The 22,375-nt window shown below is 35.4% G+C and overlaps 2 protein-coding genes across 3 annotated transcripts; one reads left to right on the top strand and one right to left on the bottom strand.

Moving 5' to 3' along the window:
• The first annotated feature begins 1,546 nt into the window (after nucleotides 1-1,546).
• LOC136205197 (sulfiredoxin, chloroplastic/mitochondrial) lies at nucleotides 1,547-3,546 on the top strand. 2 transcript variants are annotated; one of them, XM_065995701.1, is made up of 5 exons: nucleotides 1,547-1,686; nucleotides 1,808-1,962; nucleotides 3,024-3,057; nucleotides 3,145-3,238; nucleotides 3,326-3,546. In XM_065995701.1, exons 1-5 carry the CDS (start codon nucleotides 1,548-1,550, stop codon nucleotides 3,339-3,341), a joined length of 438 nt encoding a protein of 145 aa, XP_065851773.1. In that variant the 5' UTR covers nucleotide 1,547; the 3' UTR covers nucleotides 3,342-3,546. The 2 variants fall into 2 exon arrangements, with proteins under 2 accessions (XP_065851773.1, XP_065851774.1); XM_065995702.1 differs by having other exon boundaries at nucleotides 1,562-1,735.
• A 2,806-nt stretch (nucleotides 3,547-6,352) lies between these two features.
• Nucleotides 6,353-22,135, bottom strand: LOC136205666 (target of rapamycin complex subunit LST8). Its single transcript, XM_065996359.1, has 12 exons — nucleotides 21,772-22,135; nucleotides 18,183-18,322; nucleotides 16,734-16,856; nucleotides 13,255-13,356; nucleotides 13,052-13,164; nucleotides 12,493-12,562; nucleotides 8,732-8,809; nucleotides 8,012-8,128; nucleotides 7,830-7,924; nucleotides 7,632-7,711; nucleotides 7,473-7,532; nucleotides 6,353-6,724 (listed from the first exon to the last, which is right to left on the bottom strand). The coding sequence occupies exons 3-12, from the start codon at nucleotides 16,839-16,841 to the stop codon at nucleotides 6,597-6,599; spliced, it is 951 nt and encodes a 316-aa protein (XP_065852431.1). The 5' UTR covers nucleotides 16,842-16,856; nucleotides 18,183-18,322; nucleotides 21,772-22,135; the 3' UTR covers nucleotides 6,353-6,596.
• Nucleotides 22,136-22,375: the final 240 nt, after the last annotated feature.

Genomic DNA, 22,375 nt, shown 5'->3' with positions numbered 1-22,375 from the left:
CATGGAAGCTGAGTGGAAAAGAACTCAGTATGAGAATTGGTGACAATCAAAGACAATGATTATCGAAGTGAAGCTGAGTGATCTTCAGGACAGCATGAATGATCCGTTAGCTAAAAGACAAATTCGACAACTGTCTACACCAATAATAGAAGCCTTGAATTACACAAAAGCCAAATTTCAAGATGCATGGGTCAACTGTTCGATACTATAAAACAAACTGCCGCAAGAAGACAAAGTCTGTAGGAATAAGACAAGCCAGACATCTGAAGAAATCAGAAAACATGATTGGCCTGCACATCTGAAGCTGGCCAGAAGCTTGTCCCCCAAAAGAGCCGTTTTGGATTCAACGGACAAATCAAATTCAAGTCATTTGATCCTCAAAGTTCAAATATAAAAGGACAAGCAATCCTTTTGGATCATTGCCAAATTACAGAATATACAAGAGAGAAAAAATACAAGTTCAAAGCACTCAAAAACAAGAAAGAAATCTTACACTAACTTTCTATTCCTGTGTAAATGCTAGATTGATTGTTTTGTAATCATCTAAAGTGTTCTTTATCCCAAAAAGAGCAAGTTGTATCAATTGTGAATTAAGAGTGTTAAGCTGAGTGTTTGGTTGTAAATACTCAGTGGTAGAGAAATCTAGGTGCTGGGTTGTAGCACTTAGTAGGAGTTGAGTAGACGAATAGAGGAAGGTACTCTTGCATATTCAACTGCCTTGTAACCGGTTTGTGCTCTACCCTTAAAGAGCTCAGTATTGGATTCTAAAAGCCCGGACGAGTCTGGGGACTGGACGTAGGCAGAGAGGCCGAACCAGGATAAGTGATACTGAGTAATTTCTAACTCTCTTGATTATATATATATATATATGTGTGTGCGCATGTGTTGCTTGTTATATTTACTCAGCATATAAACTGTTTAAAGCTGACACTGAGTAAATTAGAGTGCTGAGTTGGAAGCTGACCACAAAAGTGTCAATTCCCAACTCTCAAGTGAAACAGTCTTAGTCAGCATCTGACTAAAGCTGTCTTACATTAAGATCGGTCAAGCTGACCAAAGCTGAGTTAATAAACTCACCAAAATTATCAAGTCAGCAAGATTAATTAACGAAAAAGTTATATTAGTTCCTAACCCCCCCCTTGGAACTAATCACACGGGACCAACATGTGTCGTCTCTTCCTCACGACACTTAAAAGATGTGGCTGCCTATTGGTGAGCAATTGTCATCCGAATCAATCTGAAACTTTAACCATATAACCAATAAATTTGCTCAACACGTCATCACTTCAATACCCAAAAGCAAAACAATCTAGGACCTTAACTACTTGATTCAGGAACCAAATCAATACTCGAAAGTTAATTTTTTATATAATTTTTCTAGAGTTACATTAGATAGTTAAAAAAATTATTCTAACCAAATTTGATATTAACAGTCAATTATTTCATTAATTAAAATTGAATAAGTATAATTAATTATAAATGATAAGAATTTAATACGATAAATGGAAAATCAGGTCTCATTTAAAAAAAAAATAGAAAAAGAAGAAATGTTCCAAATATGTAAAATGAAAGCATTTTTTAGGCGAATAGGGAAAAAAAGAAGAGGAAGAAAGAAAGGGGAAATCAGGTTGGAATTGTTATCCGGAGAAAGAAGGAAAAATGGCGAACTTCATTCTGAGAGTGCCGGTAAGCAACACCAACCTTAAGAGCTTCTGTATCTCGGCTTCATCCAACGGTAATCTTTCTTCCCAGTCACTTACTTATAGGGAAATCAAGTAATTTGATGATTTTGTATATAAAAAAACAGGAGCTGTTCCTATTCCTGGAGGAGGAGCAGGCCCGTTGATTTTAGAACTTCCGTTGGAAAAGATTAGAAGACCACTTATGCGAACCAGATCTAACGATCCTCTCAAAGTTAGAGACCTTATGGATAGCATTCAACTTATTGGCCTTCAAGTCCCTGTATGTTTCTATTCCCTTTATTTCTCTTTGGCGTCATCACCAACAAACTATCTTAATTTGGGGGATATTCATCAACTTAACTGATTTAGAATTAATTAGTTTATTGGACTAGTTAAAATTGACTGACTTATTAACAGACCATGAATCCTTAAATTGATGATAAAAGAATATCCCTTATCGAATTAAACAAAAATTTCTGGGTGTAAAAGATAATTTTTAGTTAAGTATGCCAAGTACTTGTTCATTGCGTCCTTAATATTACCCTCAAATTATATGGGTAAGTTACACCCATGGTCACTCAATTTTACTATTACCTTATTTATGTCTTTGAACTTCAAAAGTGAATATCATGATGCTTGAATTTTATATTTTATTAACATAATGATCATTTTTAATATTGATCAAGATGTTCACTCCATTGTATTCTTGATGAAAATGATATTTTAAACATCTTTAATATTTAACTTTTTTAACTTTTTTGGTTTCGAGGTCAGTGTTGTTTAGAGAGAAAAAGGTCTATAATTGTAATTTGGAAAATCACAAACAATGGTTCCATGGAAATGCAGTTCTAAACAATTTTAATTCTTGAAATTTTTTATTTTGAGAGGCCATTTAATTTGATTAACAGTAGAAAAGACCATTAAGTTAGCAAAGTTCAAAGTTGAAAGTTCAGATGATATAATGTCCAGTTTTAAAGTTGTGAGAGTAAAGGAAGAGTTGAGAAACCATGAGTGTAATTTACTCCAAAATATAGTTCAAGTTGCATCAGCTTCCATTTTCCACAGTTTCCATGAAATAGACTTAATACATAAGTCCCTGAACTTTAAAAATGTTATTATTATCCCGAGTTTGTTTGAAGTGTCTTATTAGAAAATTAATTATGTCAAGTAAAATTTGGAGCTAAAGATATATATCCAAAGTTTAGATGTGAATCGGATTATTTGGTCAAATAGAGACCTTGATACCCTGGTTTAGTAAGCCAATAAAATAATGAGAATGTGGCATAATGTCCAAGGTAGTTGCCATTTTATAAGCTAACGTTTGTAAAACTTTTGTTGCAGATTGATGTGCTTGAGGTTGATGGAGTGTACTATGGTATTTTATTTTATAAAAAAAACATAGTTTTTGATCATGTTTTGTTAATATTGGGAAGCTGATAGCTTAATTTGATACGAAAAAAAGGATTCTCAGGTTGCCATAGGTATGAAGCTCACCAAAGGCTTGGCCTCCCAACCATTCGCTGCAAAGTTCGACGTGGAACTAAACAAACTCTGAGGTTTGGATGGTTTCATCTCATCTCATCTCATCTCATGTCTTATTAATGCTCAGGTTGCATAAAATCTCAGAATGCTTTTTTGCACAGGCATCATATGCGATGACTCCCTTGTTGCCATTGCCAGAGCATAACAGTTGCTACAAAGGACCCTTGTTGGTATTGGTGCTATATACAAGCTTTTAGAGCAGCTTGTTGATGATGTCATTGCAGCATTAGCCAAAAATACACAAAATAGAATGTAATTGCAGTATATAATACACAGTACGAGTATCCTTTATGACAATATTAAAATGACAATTTTTGTAGAAGAAACATAGTACCAAATCAAGATGTAGAGGGCCCTGTGTCATGGGACGGGTATGGCCTAAGCTAAATCCCCACTCATGTGACGTCGAGACTTCGTCTAAAATAGAATGTCCGAATCTCCTAATCCCTTGTAAAATTGGCTCCCAACATAGCAGTTATTTATTTACCTTGAAAATGACACAAAAGTTAGCAATAATAGATCAAAGAGTAAATATCAATATTTTGAATACTCAAAGGATAAATGTTACTAAACAAAAATATCTGACATTTTAAATAAATCAAGATGATAATAAAGTTATTTATTTATGTGTCGGATCTGTCTTTCTCTCATAAGTTCAACCTTTATCCAACCATATCTCTATAGATATATATGTAACTACTCTCCTCTCCTTTTCATATAAAAAAATGTTTAGGGGTAGAAAAGTAGTTTTGGTGATTTTTAAAAAGCCTAGCCACAATATTGTGTATTCTAGTTTATCCAAAACAACTTAATCCCATTAAATTAAAGCAGGTGACCCTAATTTAGAAATAAGGATTTTGATGGAAAATGGTCTTAAAATTGGAATGATCTTCCCACTCTCTCATTCAAAGTACATGCTCCTCCCTTAAAATTGTCATGAATATATCATGGGTGTCTAGATTATCTTATTTCTCTCTTTAACTTGTATAATAAATCCCCTTTAACTTGTTAAAGTATGGTTAATTTCTAAGCAATGCTAAATATTAAGCCATTGTTTCTTTGAAAGAAACACAAATTGTCGACGGTGACAATCCGTTATTGTTCACTAATCGCAGCTGTTATCTGTTTTATTTCTTGTTCAAATTCTCTACAATTGATTTCAGGTTTGTCTGTTACATCTCTTAGTTTCTTTTTAGTTTTTAAATTCAACTGTATAATACAACCATGTGATCTGTGTGTCATTTGAAGTTACGCCGCGAAGTTTGAATTATGGAAGCGGAAGAAAAGTAAGATGCGGCAAAACAAGGGATTCCTCTTGGAATTGGGAGTCTTGGAAAATATATTATATATGTTAACAGACAATAAAGGTAAGCTAGCCTGTGTATCCTCTCCCCTCTTCAGATTATTGTTGCTTAGGAACTTGTTTCATCTTATTGTTCAACTTTTGGGTAATGGTCAGATTGATTTCATCCCCTCTTTGGCACTAGTTAAATTTGAAATATACATTATGTTTTAGGTAATGAATTTCAAATAAAGCAGTAAAGGATATAAATTAAAGATGCAAGATAAACTAAAGTTGCTTATGCGTATATATACACACATTGTGTTCATGTTTTGGGATGCCTCAACTCATTGAGAATGCTATATTTGCCCTTCGCTCTACTTTGATCTTGTGCCAGGTTGGTATTGTCATCTATCTTCCTACAATGGATGCTCGTCAAAGAAAGGAAACGAATTTCCCCCCTACACGGTCTTGAAGACGTCAATGTAATTCAAGGGGTTCTTGCTCATAACGAGGATGTTAACGATGAGGCTGAGAGAGGTTGACGAGGGAGATGTCTGCCATTAAGACGATGAAGCCGTCATCGCAACCAGCAGGATTAGGTCACATGAACAGAGAAGATAGGGTTGTTAATGGGGCGGGTTTAGCATACGACATAATCCTTTCTAACAATGATTTTAAAATGTGCAAATGCATGTAAAATATATCTTTAAACTGGTAGAAACTCGTCAGGTTAGAATCTATGTGAATTTGATTAAACATAAATAGAACATACATATATAATATATATGCAATATATATGCTTGAGACGTATGAATAAATTGATATTATATTCAAATAATATGATAAAAAATTAAATAATATAATGACAAAGCTGAATTATAAATAGTCAGAAAATATAGATAATGCACGCATAAATATATTAAATACTTACATCATGCACAATAGAGTGCAATAGTATAACAACAACAACAACAAAGCCTTAGTCCCGAAATGATTCAGGGTCGGCTAACATGAACCATCATATAAAACTGTGAAATCAAGTCGTGTCAGCGACACAAATTCGCTCCCTCCACTCCGTCCTATCCACTACCATATTTTCCTCAATTCCCAGTAAACTCATATCACTCTCTATCACCCTCCTCCAAGTTTGCTTAGGTCTTCCCCTACCCCTCACCACTACATCCCTTTGCCACTCTTCGATTCTCCTAACCGGCGCATCAAGCGCTCTACGTCTCACATGGCCAAACCACCTTAGTCGATTTTCTCTCATTTTATTCTCAATAGAGTGCAATAGTATATTCAAAAGAAATATTCATATTTCAAGCCCTAGTCAGGAAAAAGAAATAAATTGCAACACTCAGGCTTCAGGCTTATGTTAAGTAAACTAGTAGGTTTTGTAATATTTACATAAAATATGTATAATTTCTAATATATATATAGTTTCAAGGACTCCACTGAGACAGATCCCCACTGCGGTTCTTTTTGGGTGCGGGGCGGAGATCCCTACAGTTCGAAGATAGTAACCTCACACCCACCCAAATTTAGTTATTGGAGCTAAAAATAGCCCCAGCTCCAACGGCCCTAAATAATTTGTGATTCCATGCCTCCATCGGTTCGGATCTCCACGGTTTCCAAGAAATCTCCGCCCCATTGCTACTCTTAGTAATTGTGTTAATAACATTAAATATTTTACACATAATTAACATAATGTCTAATATAACATCTAAATAACAAATCAAATAATAATAAATCAGTTTGTTTGAATTCCTTGTTAAGTAATGATAACCGTTTCTAAACGTTATGGATAAATCTGCATTTCCCAAAAAATAAGGGCAAATTTGAATTTTATCCCATTAAAATCTGAGGCAATTTTTATATATATAATAGAATTTAATAACACTTCCAGACAGCATCGCTCCATGGTAAAGTTTCGACTGGAGACTAGAGAGATTAAGCAATTATCACTGGATGCATCGCAGTCTCCTACTTCAACAACAGACAAAATATAGCTTTGCTTCTTTATCATACAATCTTCTAATATACAGCCAAACGTTTATAAGCCAACACGAGAATATTCAGATAACAAATCAAGAAGGAGAGGGCTCTGCTCCATCATGGAGAGCACAACAAACAGTTGCTTTATGATGCCCTTGATACACTCTTATGTCTTTGCCCGTTGACACCGACCAAAGCCTTGCTGTTGTATCCGAAGAAGCTGACAACATTTTAAACAAATCAACTAATAACTTTATAGTACTAGATAATGATGGTCAATATACCTCTACATGATAAGCCTTGTAGATTATTAGGCCTTTTAAAAATAGAGAATTCCATTTGAAAAACAACCCACAAAGGACGAAGCACAAAATAGATAATTACATTCACGGATAAGTTCTAAATTTTCCCCTATCATTTTAAGGAATAGCATATAACATAAGTGGTAAAATTTTGTCCTTAATGTTTTCAATATGGAGTAATTTTGGATCCAAATAACATGGAGCAATTTTAGATCAAGTAACAAAATGAATAAAACGAGACTCTTACTTGAGTCAGAAAACAAGTGTGTCAGAACACCCTTGGACATTCGAGAACCGCCCCTTAATAGGAATGATTTCACCCCTGCCCACTCCTCCATCTCATCTGTGGGGTGCTAATTGCACCCCTGTAGATAAAGGGTCGTGCATCTTTTTCTTTTTTGCCTTGGAGGCCAAAATGGAGAGGCGAAGAAAAATTAAGCCAAATATTTGCTCTTTTTTGCCTTGAGGGAAGTCTTTAACCATTTATTACGTTAGAAATATATCTACATTTCCCTAACATTAAGGGCAAATTTGAAGCTCATTCCTTACAGAAATAGACAACTAGGTATTTCACACTAATGAAATTTAATTTTGGTTCCACAGAAATTGTATCAAAGTAACTAACAGAACAGTATAAATGAAAGTTGACAAAATGTAGTCAATCACCTGTTATGAGGTAGGCACCATCAACAGAGAAAACACAGTCCCATACCCAGCGTTGATGACCTGGCAACCACATGAAATTAACAGGAACATTTTTATAGCTTCTTAACAAGACTATCACATCTTGTAACACTAAAAAAATTGTATGCTCTTCATGAATACCTGTTAAGGTTTTCTCCAATGTAAACCCATCAACGTTCCATATCTTGACAGTGTGATCTGATGATGCAGTTGCCAGATATCTAACAGATACAAAATTGCATATGATTGATTAGTTTCACATCTTCAGACAGATTAGTGAGAAAAAGAATTAGAAAACATAGAAAAACCCATAATATGTGACATTAAGGAAAAAGAAACCTGTGGGGTTCACAAAACTCTGGTGAAAGGAGACATTTGAGAATGTAACCATCGTGAGCTTGTAACTTATGGAGTGGCTCAAAGTTTGTCATAGTCTGCCAGAACATGTTTGGGTGCAACGTTAGGGCAGTCAACATACTGTAGTGAAACAGTCTTAGAAGCTAATTGCATTAAGGATCTACCTGGGTCCCACGCAACAAGCGCCATACGTAACATGTTCCACGATTATTTGCAGCCACTACTAGACTTCCATCCCACATAACTGTTAGAGACCTCACAGCTGTATCCACCTCTGGTACCTAAATTGAAAGTGAGGATAATTATAAAAAAGTTCAAATATTACTCCTTCATAATGATTATGTAGAGATTATACAATGGCACATACAAATGTCTCGGCAATTAATTTAGGCATCAGTCAGCATGGAAAGAATAAGGAGAATGATTAAGAGAGAGAGGTTCAACAAACCTACTTGGCTACTGTAACATTTCTTCTAAAAAATGTGATCTCAGTAATGGTAGAGAAGTACAACTACTATTGAACAGGACTACACACCACCATTTTGTTCTCAGTACTTTTCAGCATATTTGTATCAAAGAATTGAAATTCAAAACATATCTACATTTTATAAAATAAGGAATTCCCAGTAAGCCTTACCCAACCAACAAGCACAATAGGACTGACAATTAATTTTTTACCATTTAAGCAAATAGTAATTGGTAAGTAAAACTATAATCTCTAGATTAACAAAAGATTATTTCACCTAATAGGTTCATTATACCAGCAAACTATGGTAGATGTCAAAAAAAAAAAAAAAAAAACTTTACATCCTTCCCGAATAAGATGATATAAGAAATTCATAGTAGAAATGATCCTTAAACAGTAACAAAATCTCAAACCATACCAACTCACAGCTGCATGAATTTGCTGTCAAATCCCACACACGAATGTTTCCATTTTGGTCCCCAGATATCAATTCAGTCTGCAGAAGCATAAATATACGACAGATTAGATTGGCTATCAAAAGATAATACTTTAGGGAAAAATGATGATTTCATAAATAATCATAAACAGACATGCAAAATTATCAAATTGATTAGCTGTAAAATATGATCCAAATCATTTTTACTATATCATTAGTCACCAAGATAAAAGGAAAGTCAGTTTGTAAAATCTCTAATTGCTTTTCTTTTTGTATCTTTTTGAATGTGTCTTGATTTTTCATTCTAATCTAATAGTTGAGGCAATTCAAACAGGGTATATTCCCTTCCCCCTAGATCCTTCAATTTGCCTAGACTCTTTGAATTGTAGTTTTACAACTTAATAATTCCAATATGGAATTTCTTAAATCGTCAATTGAAATTTCATTATTAAATTAATTATGGCTAATTGAATTTACAAAAAGAAATACAGTCATATTTTTGTGATTTTAAAAATATCCAATTCAAGACCATGTATACTGATTGGTTAATTAATATAATAAAAAAAAGTTCCAAAATGCACATAATCCCACAAACTTAATTTATTTGTCATCAATCTTCACATTATAATACTTACTGCAACTAGGGTTTAGATTTCTCGCATCAAGTATTGAATACATCGGCACTCGAGAAAATTTCAGTTTTACAAACAGCATCATGGAGATAATTAAGCAATTGCTCCGAAAAATTGGAAGAAATAATAATAGAAAAAAGAAGTGCCAAATAGACAAAATATTGATGTGAATAATCATGTTTATGTATATATATATTGGAAGAAATAAATAGAAAAAAGAAGTGCCAAATAGACAAAATATTAATGTGAATAATAATGTTTATGTGTATATGTATATTATTCTCTGTATTGGTATTTCTACAACTTTTTTATTACATGCACACACATATATATACACAACTAGCTACTGATATACCCCTAATTTCAAGGAGACATCTTTACCCTACAAGCAGCCTAAGCGTGGCTTAGCAGCCCTTGAGCAGTCTTGGGCATGCTATTCATTAATTACATTCCCCTTAAGCTGGAGCATAGATGTTTATCGGGCCCAGCTTGGTACATATATAGTTAACCCGATTTCCCGATAACACTTTGGTAAATACATCTGCCAATTGACCCCTATTCTAATAGGTGGAGTTGTGATTGTGCCATTTCTAGCTTTTCCGGAGTAAAATGGCAGTCAACTTCTATGTGTTTTGTTCTTCCATTGACTATGGGATTGTTGGCAATATAGATAGTTGCTTCATTGTCACACATAACTTCATCTATTTCGTATGGACAAACCCAATCTCACCAAGTAGAAGGCAAAGTCATACAAGTTCACATGTGGTTTGTGTTATAGCCCTATGTTCAGATTCTGTACTGGACCTTAATACCACCCTGCTTTTTACTTTTCCATGATACAAGGTTGCCTCTGACAAATACACAATGACCCATGGTAGAACGTCTATTTGTAAGATCTCATGTGTAATTGCATCTGTAAAACCTTCTAAGTGTGTGATGCCCATGATTTTGATACAATATACCATGCCTCGGAGTCCCTTTTAGATATCTCAAATTACGACTGACGACATCCTACTGTAGGCCCTCCTCACTCAAGGCTCAAGGTCTTGAGCCTTGAATATAGAAAGCAAGGCGCTGTACAAAAGGCTCTCGCCTTGTGCATAGAGCCTGGATTAAGGCGCGCTTGAATGTTTCCCAATAACTGTGTTGAGTCTGTTTTCGGTTTAGTTCACACTGATGTGTGAGGTCCTTATCCTTGGTTATCGGTATTTATGACCTTTGTGGATGATTTTTCTAGAGTAACATGACTTTATCTTTTAAAGCATCATTCTGATTTATTCACTGTTTTTTGTTACTTTCATGCTGAAATTAAAAACCAATTTAATAAGAATATTTGCATTTTGCGAAATGAAAATGTCAAAGAGTATTTATATCATCAAACATCGTGTGTTGTCACCCCTAACAAAATGGTGTGGCTGAACGTAAGAATCAATATTTGATAGAAGTCACTCGAGCTATAATGTTTCAAATGCAGGTTCTTAAAGTCTTTTGGGCAAATGCAATTTCCACCGCTTGTTATCTCATCAACTGTATGCCTTTCCCTGTCCTTGAGGGTAAGATCTCATACTTTGTTCTACTTCCTTCTCATGCTGTGTTATCTCTTGCACCTCAAATCTTCGGGTGTACTTGCTTCGTTCAGGATATGCGTCCTACTTGATCCCAAATCTGTTAAGTGCATCTTCTTGAGCTATTCTCAATTCCAGAATGGATATCGTTGTTACTCTCCATCATTGGAACGTTATCTTATCTCTGCAGATGTCACGTTCTTTGAAAATACACCGTTTTTTAATCCATCATCATCTAGTTTCTCTTTCGAGTCAGAAGAAAGATATTGGTTGCAAATAGGTGTTCACTGTTAAAATGAATCGTGGTGGCACAGTTGCTCGGCTCAAAGCTTGTTTGGTTGCCAAAGGAGATGCTCAGACATATGGGATTGATTATTTCGACACCTTTACTTCTGTCTGATTGTTCATTTCCTTGGCTACTACTTACAGTTGGCCACTTCATCAACTTGATGTTAAACATGCCTTCTTGAGTGTAGTGTCTCGATCCAGTGTCGAATCTGAATACCGAGCTACGGCTACTAGCAGATTTGTTCACTAAAGCTTTACCAAGGACTTGGATCAACTAGATTTGTACCAAGTTGGGCATGATCAATATCTATGCTCCAACTAGATATTCTATTATAGAGTTCCCAGCACGGGCTTCATAGAAGCATGAGTTCCCCTACTCTGTCTACTTATCAGTAGTATTGGTGTGTGCAATTAGGTGTATATAAATTGAACCAAAGTGTAATGTTGATCTATGTAATTTGATCCTTTTATCTCTTGAATTACAAGACCCAGGCTCTTCAAAGTTACTGTGGGAAATACGACCCAGAAAACAAAAGCCAAAATATCATAGAATTAAGCTATGATACCATGTAATTCTCTATATTGATATTTCTTCCAATTTTTTATCACATGCACACACACATATATATACACAACTAGCTAATGATATTGCTCCTAATGTCAAGGAGACATCTTTACTCTACGAGCAGCCTAGACATCTTTACCCTACAAGCACCTAAGTATGTTGTAGTAGCCCTTCAGCAGTCTTGGGCATGCTATTCATTAATTATAGTAGTCTAGCTCCGTAAACTCTTAGTGACACTCCACCTTCTACAATGTCTAAATGCTTATCATGGTGAAGCAAATCTACTTCTCTGTCATGTTTGTCATTATAGCCTACCGTTTTATACTTTTGCAGGGCTATGATTTAAGGTATAAATATAGCTAGGGGTGTCAATTCATGTCAAAATAGTGGGCGTCTCATATGTATGGTCCATATGGTTAAATATGATGTAAATTCTAGAAAAATGATTTTTGTGTCAATTGTGTCGTGTCAGTGGAATTGTCTATGTAAATCATGTTGTCGTGTCATAGGGCTCATTACTGCAGTGCAACTTTATGGAATTCATAATTTGATGTTATTGCTATATTTAGGTCATAAGAGTCCAAAAACATACAAACAACATTCTTACAACAATCAGGCTTCGTCTAAAAGGTTAGGTAACGAGAAGCTAGTCAAGGGCTTGTAACAATAAGCAGATTAACAATAAGAACTAACCTGATTTGGATGCAGCACAACAGTATTAACAGCTGCACGACTTTCATACTCCCTTTGACAACCTGGAGCTCTGCAGTTGGCTTCAAAAATAAATTAACTCCAAACAACATCCAACAAATACATTTTTTTTCGAAAAAGTAAAACAAAAGAAACTGAAAAAGAAAGATAGATGAGAACAGGTGAAACATTTATTCACTCTGTCCGAAAAGATAGTCCAGTTTGAGGCTTTATGTAGTGTATAAAAATATAGTTAATATAGTTTAAGGACAAACTTTTACACATTTTCCTTATATATCCCTACTTTTTTATGATAGATTATATATGCCTACTTAAATTCAACGACTCTTGGCCAATTTATGGTTCCACGTACAGATTAATAAATATATTCCATAGTTTGTGAATAACAATGTACACTAAATAGTTATATTGAGAAACTGAAATATAACTAAAGTCTAAAAAAGAAAAGTGGACTACTATTTGAGACAGACTAAAATAGAAATATGGACTAAGTTTTTGGGATGGAGGGAGTAGTACTAGTTTCCAAAAAACACTTCACAACCTCAAATCCCAAATCTTTACTGTGCCATCCTCAGATCCTGAATACATCCAATTTCCATCACACTGAAATCCCACTGCCATCACATTATTTGTATGTGAATCATAGCTCCTTACCTGATAAGAAGAGAGAAAAGCATTCATGTTCTGAATTTATTATTCTACACTGCATAAAGAAAACAACAGAAAGAGGACCAATATACGTACTGGTTGAGGGCTATTTGAGTTGACATCAAACAACCGAATGTGAGGATTACCAGCTGCAGCCAGGAAGCGCTTATCTGGGTTTATCTCAAGTCGATTAACTTGCTGCCCCCATCATATCACAAACCAAATACCAACAAAATGAAAATTAAACCATTAGAGTTAATTTGGGTGGAAAAGCATTCAAAGAAGAAGATCAAGAAAAATGAGATTTTAAATCTTCAATATAAAAGAAATAACAGAAATAACCATATTGAGATGAGATTAATGCAACTTAAAAACCAAACACAATTATTCATAAACATCTCAAATATCGATTTTACTCCCTGAATTGAAACTAACTAAACCAAGCTGCAGATGTTGAAACTGCAAAATACAGTGCAGTAGAATATGATAGAGAATGGGCTACAACATGAGATATCACGCACGAAAATGATGTTGGGCCTAAAGAGCTGAGAGTGTAGACTCGTAGAAAAAGAAACAACAGAGGATATCTGATGATAGAGACCCCGTATTTATGAGCAAGTTTTGGCGAGAATTGTTTAAATTCAAGGGGACTCAATTCAATTACAGTTCATCCTATCACCTCGAAACGGATGGGCAAATGAAAGTGGTTAACCGCTGTTTGGAGTCTTATCTCAGTTGCTTTGCCTTCGGATCAGCCTCATTTCTGGTCCGTTTGGCTTCCTTGGTCAGAATTTTGGCTTAATTCTTCCTTCCACGTGACCACCGGAACTACTCAGCTCGAAGCTCTCTATGGTCGCAAACCCCCTTCTGTCCTTCAATAAGTTCCGGGAGAAATTCAGGTTGAAGCAGTAGCTAGAGACCTGCAAGACCACAACCGAGACCCTTAAGCAACTCCAGCACCACCTCTGGTTATCCCCAACAATCTATGAACAGCAAGCTGATAAACATCTGAGGGAAATTGATTTTGCAGTTGACGATTGGATGTATCTTAAGCTCCGACCACATAAGCAGCAGTCTGGCTCGTCGTGTTTACCCCAAGCTTTCTGCTCGAGATTTTGGCCCTTTTCAAGTTGCAGCAAAAGTGGGGAGTGTTGCTTATAGGTTACATCTCCCAGCTTCTTCCAAGATACACAATGCATTCCATGTGTCTCTGCTAAAAAATGCTAATGGTCCACCAGAGCTAGACCTGCACCCTTCCATGACTTTGCTGCCCGAAAAGGTACTGGCTTCTCGTACCATTCAGCGACAAGGCGAATCTGTCTCCCAACTTTTGATTCAATGGCAGTCTAAAGGTATGGATGACGCCACATGGGAGGACGAGTTTGTCATAAAGAGCGAATTCCCAGATCTCATTCTGAAGGGGGTGGCAATGAGAGAGAATGGGCTATAACAGGAGATACTATGCACGAAAATGATGTTGGGCCTAAAGAATGAGGGGGTACACTCGTAGAAAGAAGACACAACAAGGGAAATCTGGTACCTAGCTGGCAAGTTAGTTATTCTAGGGGTATCTAGAGGAAAAGTTGTTACACCTAGGGGTGTGAGCTGGAGATAATTCTGTTATATAGGGTAGGTAGTGTGTTTGGGTGAAGGGTAGGCAATTTTGTATTTACATTTCTGCTGAAATACTTTTCCTCACTTCTTTCTTCAATTCTCTATTTTATTCCTCTTTCGAATCACTGTTCTTAAATTGTTCTTATCAGAATATCTCATTCGTTTCTTTATGAGTTCAGTTCAGCAGTTCAAAATAACGCAATGATATGCACTTCTACATGAATTTCCATATATAATCCTCCAAGATTGAAAATTTGATACACGTGAGATATCATCATAAGCAGCTGAGGGTCAAAATAGCAATAGGAAAATAATCCTTTATATCAAACCTTTCAATTTTTAAATTTACAGTAATTCCCAGAAGTAATTATGAGAAATAATAATAATTCCGAACTTCCTAATTTTACATTGTTCATGTTTGCAAAATAAAAGAGCATCACCAACTTTGATTATTTAGCCACTCAGAACTTAACCCTCAAACATGAGGAACAATATAACAACTGAAAGTCATATTAAATTCATTCATAGGCAATAATAACTCCACAAATATCAAAATCAAATCAACTTGACCAACATAGCATAAGTTTTTCAACTAAAATCCAGCATTTGAACTTTATTGGTAACACAAGAATACAACAACAACAACAACAAAGCCTTAGTCCCGAAATGATTCGGGGTCGGCTAACATGAACCATCATATAAAACCGTGAAATCAAGTCGTGTCAGCGACACAAATTCGCTCCCTCCACTCCGTCCTATCCACTATCATATTTTCCTCAATTCCCAGTAAACTCATATCACTCTCGATCACCCTCCTCCAAGTTTGCTTAGGTCTCCCCCTACCCCTCACCACTACATCCCTTTGCCACTCTTCGGTTCTCCTAACCGGCGCATCAAGCGCTCTACGTCTCACATGGCCAAACCACCTTAGTCGGTTTTCTCTCATTTTATTCTCAATAGATGTGACCCCTACTTTTGTCCTAATTATTTCATTACTCATCCGATCCTTTCTCGTATGACCACACATCCATCTCAACATGCGCATCTCCGCCACCGACATCTTATGGATGTGGCAGTGTTTCACTGCCCAACACTCCGTACCATATAACAATGCTGATCTAATTGCCGTCCGGTAGAATTTTCCCTTCAATCTATTAGGCATGCCGGGATCACAAAGGAAACCCGTAGCACTCTTCCACTTCGACCAACCAGCTTTAATCCTATGAACAACATCTCCATCTACTTCTCCATCTGTTTGAATAATCGATCCTAAATACCGGAAGCAATCCGAGGCCTGAACAACTCTCCCATCTAGGGTGATTGTCCCTGCCTCCTATGACCGCTAAACTTACACTCCAAATATTCTGTCTTACTTCGGCTCAACTTAAAGCCTCTAGATTCTAGAGTTTGTCTCCATAGTTCCAACTTCCTCTCCACTCCTTCTTTCGTCTCATCAACCAACACAATATCATCTGCAAACAGCATGCACCATGGTATACCATCTTGAAGTGAACTTGTTAGTTCATCCATAACGATGGCAAAAAGAAATGGGCTTAGTGCGGAACCTTGATGCACTCCAATCGTAATAGGGAACTCTTTAGTCTTCCCAACACTAGTACGTACACTCGTGCATGCTCCCTCATACATGTCACACCCGACCCTAAACGACATCAATCGGCACACTATACATGTCCTTTATTATGTCCATATATTTCCGCGAAATGCCTTTCCTTATCAAGGCCCACCAAAGTACTTCCCTTCGTACCTTATCATATGCTTTCTCCAAGTCAATGAAAACCATATGCAAGTTTTTCTTCTTATTTCGATAGTGCTCCATTAATTGTTTCATGAGATGGATGGTAACACAAGAATATAAAGAAAAAAAAATCAAGCCTATATTTCCTAAAAAATATTAAAATATTTTCTAAAATCAAATAAATAAATGAAGAGAAAAAAAATACCGAATCTGGGTATTGGATCGTCCGATAGCATCGCCCACTTTTTGCCTCCCAAAACCTAATAGTGTGATCATAGCTAGCAGTTGCAAGTATCACTGATGGTTGCGCCATCTTAATAGTAACCGCCTAATTATTAATTAGTAAATATAAGAATCTAATAAATGGAGAATTAATGGACCAAAATAAAAATACAAGATTGAAGAACTATTTCAAAATAATAAAAATCTAATCTTTTCAAACAGAAGTTAATTTCTATTTTCCAGAAATATAATATTTGCATATCAAACTGAACAGAAATCAGAATGCGGGAATATGAACAGTGGTCATGGTTTTGATGGATCTTTGAGTGTTGCAATAGACAGCGCAGCCATTTTGGAGTGACAATCCATTGATTAATGCATACTCATAAAACCAGATTGAAAAGAACATGAAGAAGAATATTAATGAATACTTACAAATTATTCAATAATCAAAATGGAATGACCCTTAAATTATTGTCAAAACAAGAGCTAATTAAACAAATTTAGGATTGTGCTTCTAGGGTAATAGACAATAGAAATTAAACAACAGAATGGTAAATACAATTCATTGTCCTAAGAAATAAAAACAGGTATATAAGCCCTACATTAATAGAAAATTAGACAGAAGCAGAAAATGAATAGAAGGAAACAGCAGCAAAAGTAATTGTTGACAATCATCGGTCATGGGCTCAACTCAACTCAAATGATGGTTTTTGGTTATAGAGAACACAAGACGAGAATGCAGATGAAACAAGGCGAGGTAACAAATGAAAGAAGAAAAATTGTTATAGAATTATTCTTTATTCAAGGGGCAATGCCATATTTTTAACACTGGCCTCAAAGTCAAAATAGTGATCCAGTTTTGAGCCCATTTGAACTAAAAGCTTAAACTGATAGTTAAAAGTCCACTTCATATTAATATTTGACACCCCCACACGCGAATGCCCACTGGGCTTGAAGGTTGAAGCGTGCACAACACATGCCCATATTACCATATTTTGCAATTAAATCAACAAATAGGGGCTGCCAAGAATCGAACCTTAGACCACTTGGTCAAAGTGGCTCTGATACCATGTCATGGAACCAATTGAACTAAAAGCTTAAGCTTTTAATTAAAGGTCCGCTTCATATTAATATCTGACAGACCCCAATTCAATGTCATGATAACTGCACTAATATATTATTTCAGAAAATTCATAAAAAGAGCATAGACAAAAGCAACATACTGAAGGCAAGTCACAGCAGCACAGCAGCCACCTCAAATAAAATACCAAATAAAACCTCTTTAGTAATGTAGTACTCAACAATGCATCCAGAAGCTGAATAAAAGATGGTATAAAGGACTAATTTGTAAATAAGCAACTAATGAAAATAAAATAAAACGTCACTAATTGTACTTAATAATTCTTTATCAATGTTCACATTTGATTACCTCTATTCCATCAATTGAGAAGTTGACGAAGCTGAGCAAATCTCTACTTCACAGTAGTTATTTCTGCCATGGATGAAGTTTTTTTTTTTCAATATTTATTCCCAATTTGGTCTTCCATAATATAGGGTTCAATTTCAACCCTGAAACCAGGAAACAAGAAAATTCAGCACTGGAAGCTAACAAGAACATAAACATCTCCTCTTACTTTCTAGAATAGCAATTTCTACCTTTCAGTAATCATTTAAACATATCATTTGAAAGAAAGGTATTCAATTGAATTCTTATATGATTTAATATTCTTTTAAACTAACTTGTTCTCTAAAGAAACTAATTGAATTCTATCATTTTATTCGTTTTCAAACAAGAAATTGATGAAAAAAGAATTCAACTGAATTGAATTCCTTTAAAAACCATCAACATGAAAACTTCTAAACAAAGGTCAGTACTTTCCTTGAGCCTCATTGTGAAACCATCTTTTGCAACTTTAACTACCCTATCAAAAAAACTGAGGATCTCCACCTACCACTGTCAAATGCACCGTTATCTTCATGCTCACATGGCAACATGGGTCCCAATAACGATATTTGCATAAAAAAGTTTACTATCTACTACACGAAATCAATATTTTTAACCCTAAAAGTATAATACCCATTAAAACAATTTTCCCAAAATTCATTCATGAAGCTAAGGCAATAATGAATAATCAGATCCACTTTACAAGAATTAACAACAGAACAACCCCATATTTCATTTTCATGCGACTGCATATGCTACACTTAGTGACATAGTTGCTATGAAGCACAGACACTTCTAAGAGGTTAACCTACGAGTGTCGGACACTCTGGGAATACGCCAAAATAAGTATCCCCTCTTTTACTTTTTGTTTTAATATGGGGATACTGATTCAGAGTTAATTAGGTAAAAATTAGGAGTTTTCTTAAATAACTTTACAAAAAGAGGTGTTGAATATATATATATATATATCCCTAATACAAATAATTTATTAAACCTAACCTAGCAGCCCCAACTACCCCTTTCTTTTTGTAAAAAAATAAAATCAAAAACTAAAAACCTAGTCAGCCCCTACCTTTTATTGGTAAGAAACGAAAAAATCAAAATCAAAAAATTAAAACCTAACCTGATTATGCAGTCGCAAAACGAAAACCCAAATCAGCCAAGCCACCCCTATTTTGCAAACGACAAGAATCCTCTGATTCAAGAACTCCCCCTATTTTGCAAACTCAAATCTAATTCAAGTCCTTACCAGCCACGACTAATCAGTGGGTTTCGATTCAACCATTTGATTCTCAAATCTTCTTTTCTCTTTTTCCTTTTCATTATTTTTCTTCCTTACAAATATAATCAATATATAAAATTCGGCGTATCCCCGCCGTACCCATATCTCAAATTTTTTTTAAATGCCATTTTCCAGTGCTTCATACGTGATAGTTTGCTTTTCATAAATTTCAAACCACATCCATCAAACACCATCACCATTAGAAGTTCAACCATTAAATTAAATTTCAATCAAAACGAACCATCTTTGACACAACTAATGGTTCATCACATCATATTCTCAAAAGCAAGCTCTCAAGCATTAACATTGTGAATCACTCAAAGAAACTAAATACAAAAGGAATTAATTCTTGCCAAAAGGGTAAAATTTTGCTTATTGCGATTCTTCTACAGTCATGCATTGGCCTGACCTCTGCAGGAAATTGTCTACGATAAGTACGAATCCCTTCATGTAGTTCTTTATGATAAAGTCTAATTTTCACCACTACTTAACACTTGCCGAAAGGAAATCATCTTCTTTTCCAATGGTAGCAAGTACTTTTCCAATATTACCAGCCTATCACCCCCAAAACCGATTGATGATACTCTTCAAAATCATCTATGTATCTACCTTTACAGATCACTTTAAACAAAAATTCAAAGGAATCATGCACCCTCGTTATGAAAAAACTATGGACTCAATGAAGGAATCATGAATACAAGAAGCAACGAGACCCATAAGCTCTAATACTTCTAAACATCCAGGGCTAACAATTTCCAATTATAAGCACATACATTCAGAGCTAAATTAAACTTAATTCACATCGTAAAGAAGTATCCTCTCGAAACCGTAGCTCATTTCTGCCTCCCAAAAAACAAAGTAACTCAACGTTATTGCATGTAAGGACTTTGAAAGAAACATGTATAAAAAAGCATTTCTATATTTGATAAACCATACAGGAAGGCAAAGGAAAAACTATCCATCATTAAGCACCCTCCTTTCCAATCTGAATGCATTAACAAGTTTGAAATTCTTCACATCACACATCCTACAAATTTAAATCTTCACTCCCAACGATAGTCCATGCAAGTACAATATAAATCAATAATATCTACAATAGGTCTACTAAGTTATTTCTCATCCAACCAATTGTATGACTTGTAAAGAACACGTCACGTCACAGAAGCATGCCACGACACTGACACTCAAATCAGGAAGCACTTCTTAACAAAAATCATGTTTCAACTGTCTAAACAATAACATAACATGAATCTACTATAGGTAGGCGAATGAGAAACAGAAGCAAAGCTAAGCAGAACCAGGCAAATGAAATCCAGTTCCATTCTGTTTAATCTAATCTACTTTTCTTCCATACAAGAATAGGATTCTTCTACAGTCATGCATCTGGCATGACCTCTACAGGCAACTGCCTGCCATAAGCATCCCTTCATGTAGTTCTTTATTCCAAAGTCTGATTTTCACCACTACTTATGACTTGCCAAAAGGAAAGCATCTTTTTTTCCAATGCTAGCAAGTACTTCTCCAATATTACCAGCCTTTCACCCCCTAAACCCATTGATAATGCTCTTCAAGATCATCTCTATTTACCTACTCTATATATCATTTTAAACAAAAACTCAAAACATTCATGCACCCTCATTATGAAAAATCTATGGAATCAATGAAGGAATCATGAATAATAGAAGCAACCATACCCGTAAACTCTAATACTTCTAAACATCCATGGGGTGATAACTTCTAATTATAAGCAAGTATACCCAGAGCTCAATTAACTTAAATTCACATTGTAAAGCTGCAAACCCAATTGGTTACATAATGATAGAAACCATTAGCTCATTTCTTCATCCCAAACATCAAGAGTAACTCAACCTTAGCATGTAAGGACTTTGTGAGAAGCATGTATAAAAAGATCATTGCTAATTGATAAACTATACAAGAAGGCTAAAGCAAAACTATCCATCCATAAGCATCCTCCTTCCCATTGCTCTGAATGAATTAACAAATGTGAAATTCTTCACAATACACACCCTACTTAAATTCTCACTCCTCACAATCTAATTACAATACAAATCAATTTTATGACTTGGCCAGAAAAGCATGCCAACTCAAATCAGAAAGCACTTCTTAACAAAATCATGTTTGAACTGTCTAAACCTAGGAAGGTGAATGAGAAACAGAAGCAAAGGCTCAGCAGAACTTGGCAAATGCATTTCAATTCCATTCTCTTTTATCATATCTACTCTTCTTCGGTACTAGAATAGGATTATATATAGATAGATATTAGTAGTTTACCTTTTTCTTTGGAACCGAGAGGACAGAAGCAGCGTTAAAATAAGAGGGGACGAAGATGAAACAGAGAGGAAGGAAACCCCAGAATCGAGGGAACCTACAGGATCGCGGCAGAAAACTTCGGTGGTCGATTGTTAATCGAGTGGAGAGGATCGGGAATGGAAAACGACGACCGGAGACCGGCGTAGCTGAAGGCAGGGCTACACGTCAGAGGGGAAGGGGAAAAGTGCGACAGAAGGAGGAGAGGGAGGAGATCAGTAGCAGATCGATGGGGGAGGGGGAAATATTAGCCTTTGTTTGGGAGTTTAGATTTTTAACGAAGCTGAGGGAGTTGAGAGTTTACAGGAGTTAAGGGAAGAGAAATGGAATCGATGGAAATGAGACCTAATATTTAGTTTCCATTAAAAAAAAAAGGATAATATACCAAAATAGGTCTAACGTTTTTTTTTGAAAGTACCAATTTAGACTCAACGTTCAAAATAGCATCAATATAGGTTTAACGTTTACAGCATAATATCAATTTAGGCTTAACGTTATAATATAGCATCAATTTATAGGTTTAACGTTTACAAAATAATACGGATTTAAGCTTAACGTTTACAAAATA

Source organism: Euphorbia lathyris, chromosome 9, assembly GCF_963576675.1.
Source record: "Euphorbia lathyris chromosome 9, ddEupLath1.1, whole genome shotgun sequence".
Taxonomy (NCBI): Eukaryota; Viridiplantae; Streptophyta; class Magnoliopsida; order Malpighiales; family Euphorbiaceae; genus Euphorbia; species Euphorbia lathyris.
The sequence above is the reverse complement of the archived record's forward strand: the minus strand, read 5'-3'. Positions and strand labels throughout refer to the sequence as shown.

Coding starts and splice junctions, on each gene's coding strand:
- LOC136205197 (XM_065995701.1), top strand. CDS start 1,548: ATGTTCCAAATATGTAAAATGAAAGCATTTTTTAGGCGAATAGGGAAA. Junction 1,687..1,807: donor ACTTCATTCTGAGAGTGCCG/GTAAGCAACACC, acceptor ATAAAAAAACAG/GAGCTGTTCCTATTCCTGGA. Junction 3,058..3,144: donor GGTTGATGGAGTGTACTATG/GTATTTTATTTT, acceptor TACGAAAAAAAG/GATTCTCAGGTTGCCATAGG.
- LOC136205666 (XM_065996359.1), bottom strand. CDS start 16,841: ATGGCGCAACCATCAGTGATACTTGCAACTGCTAGCTATGATCACACT. Junction 8,810..12,492: donor TTGTGCTGCATCCAAATCAG/GTTAGTTCTTAT, acceptor ATGCTTCTGCAG/ACTGAATTGATATCTGGGGA. Junction 6,725..7,472: donor TGGTGCCTACCTCATAACAG/GTGATTGACTAC, acceptor AAATGTTGTCAG/CTTCTTCGGATACAACAGCA.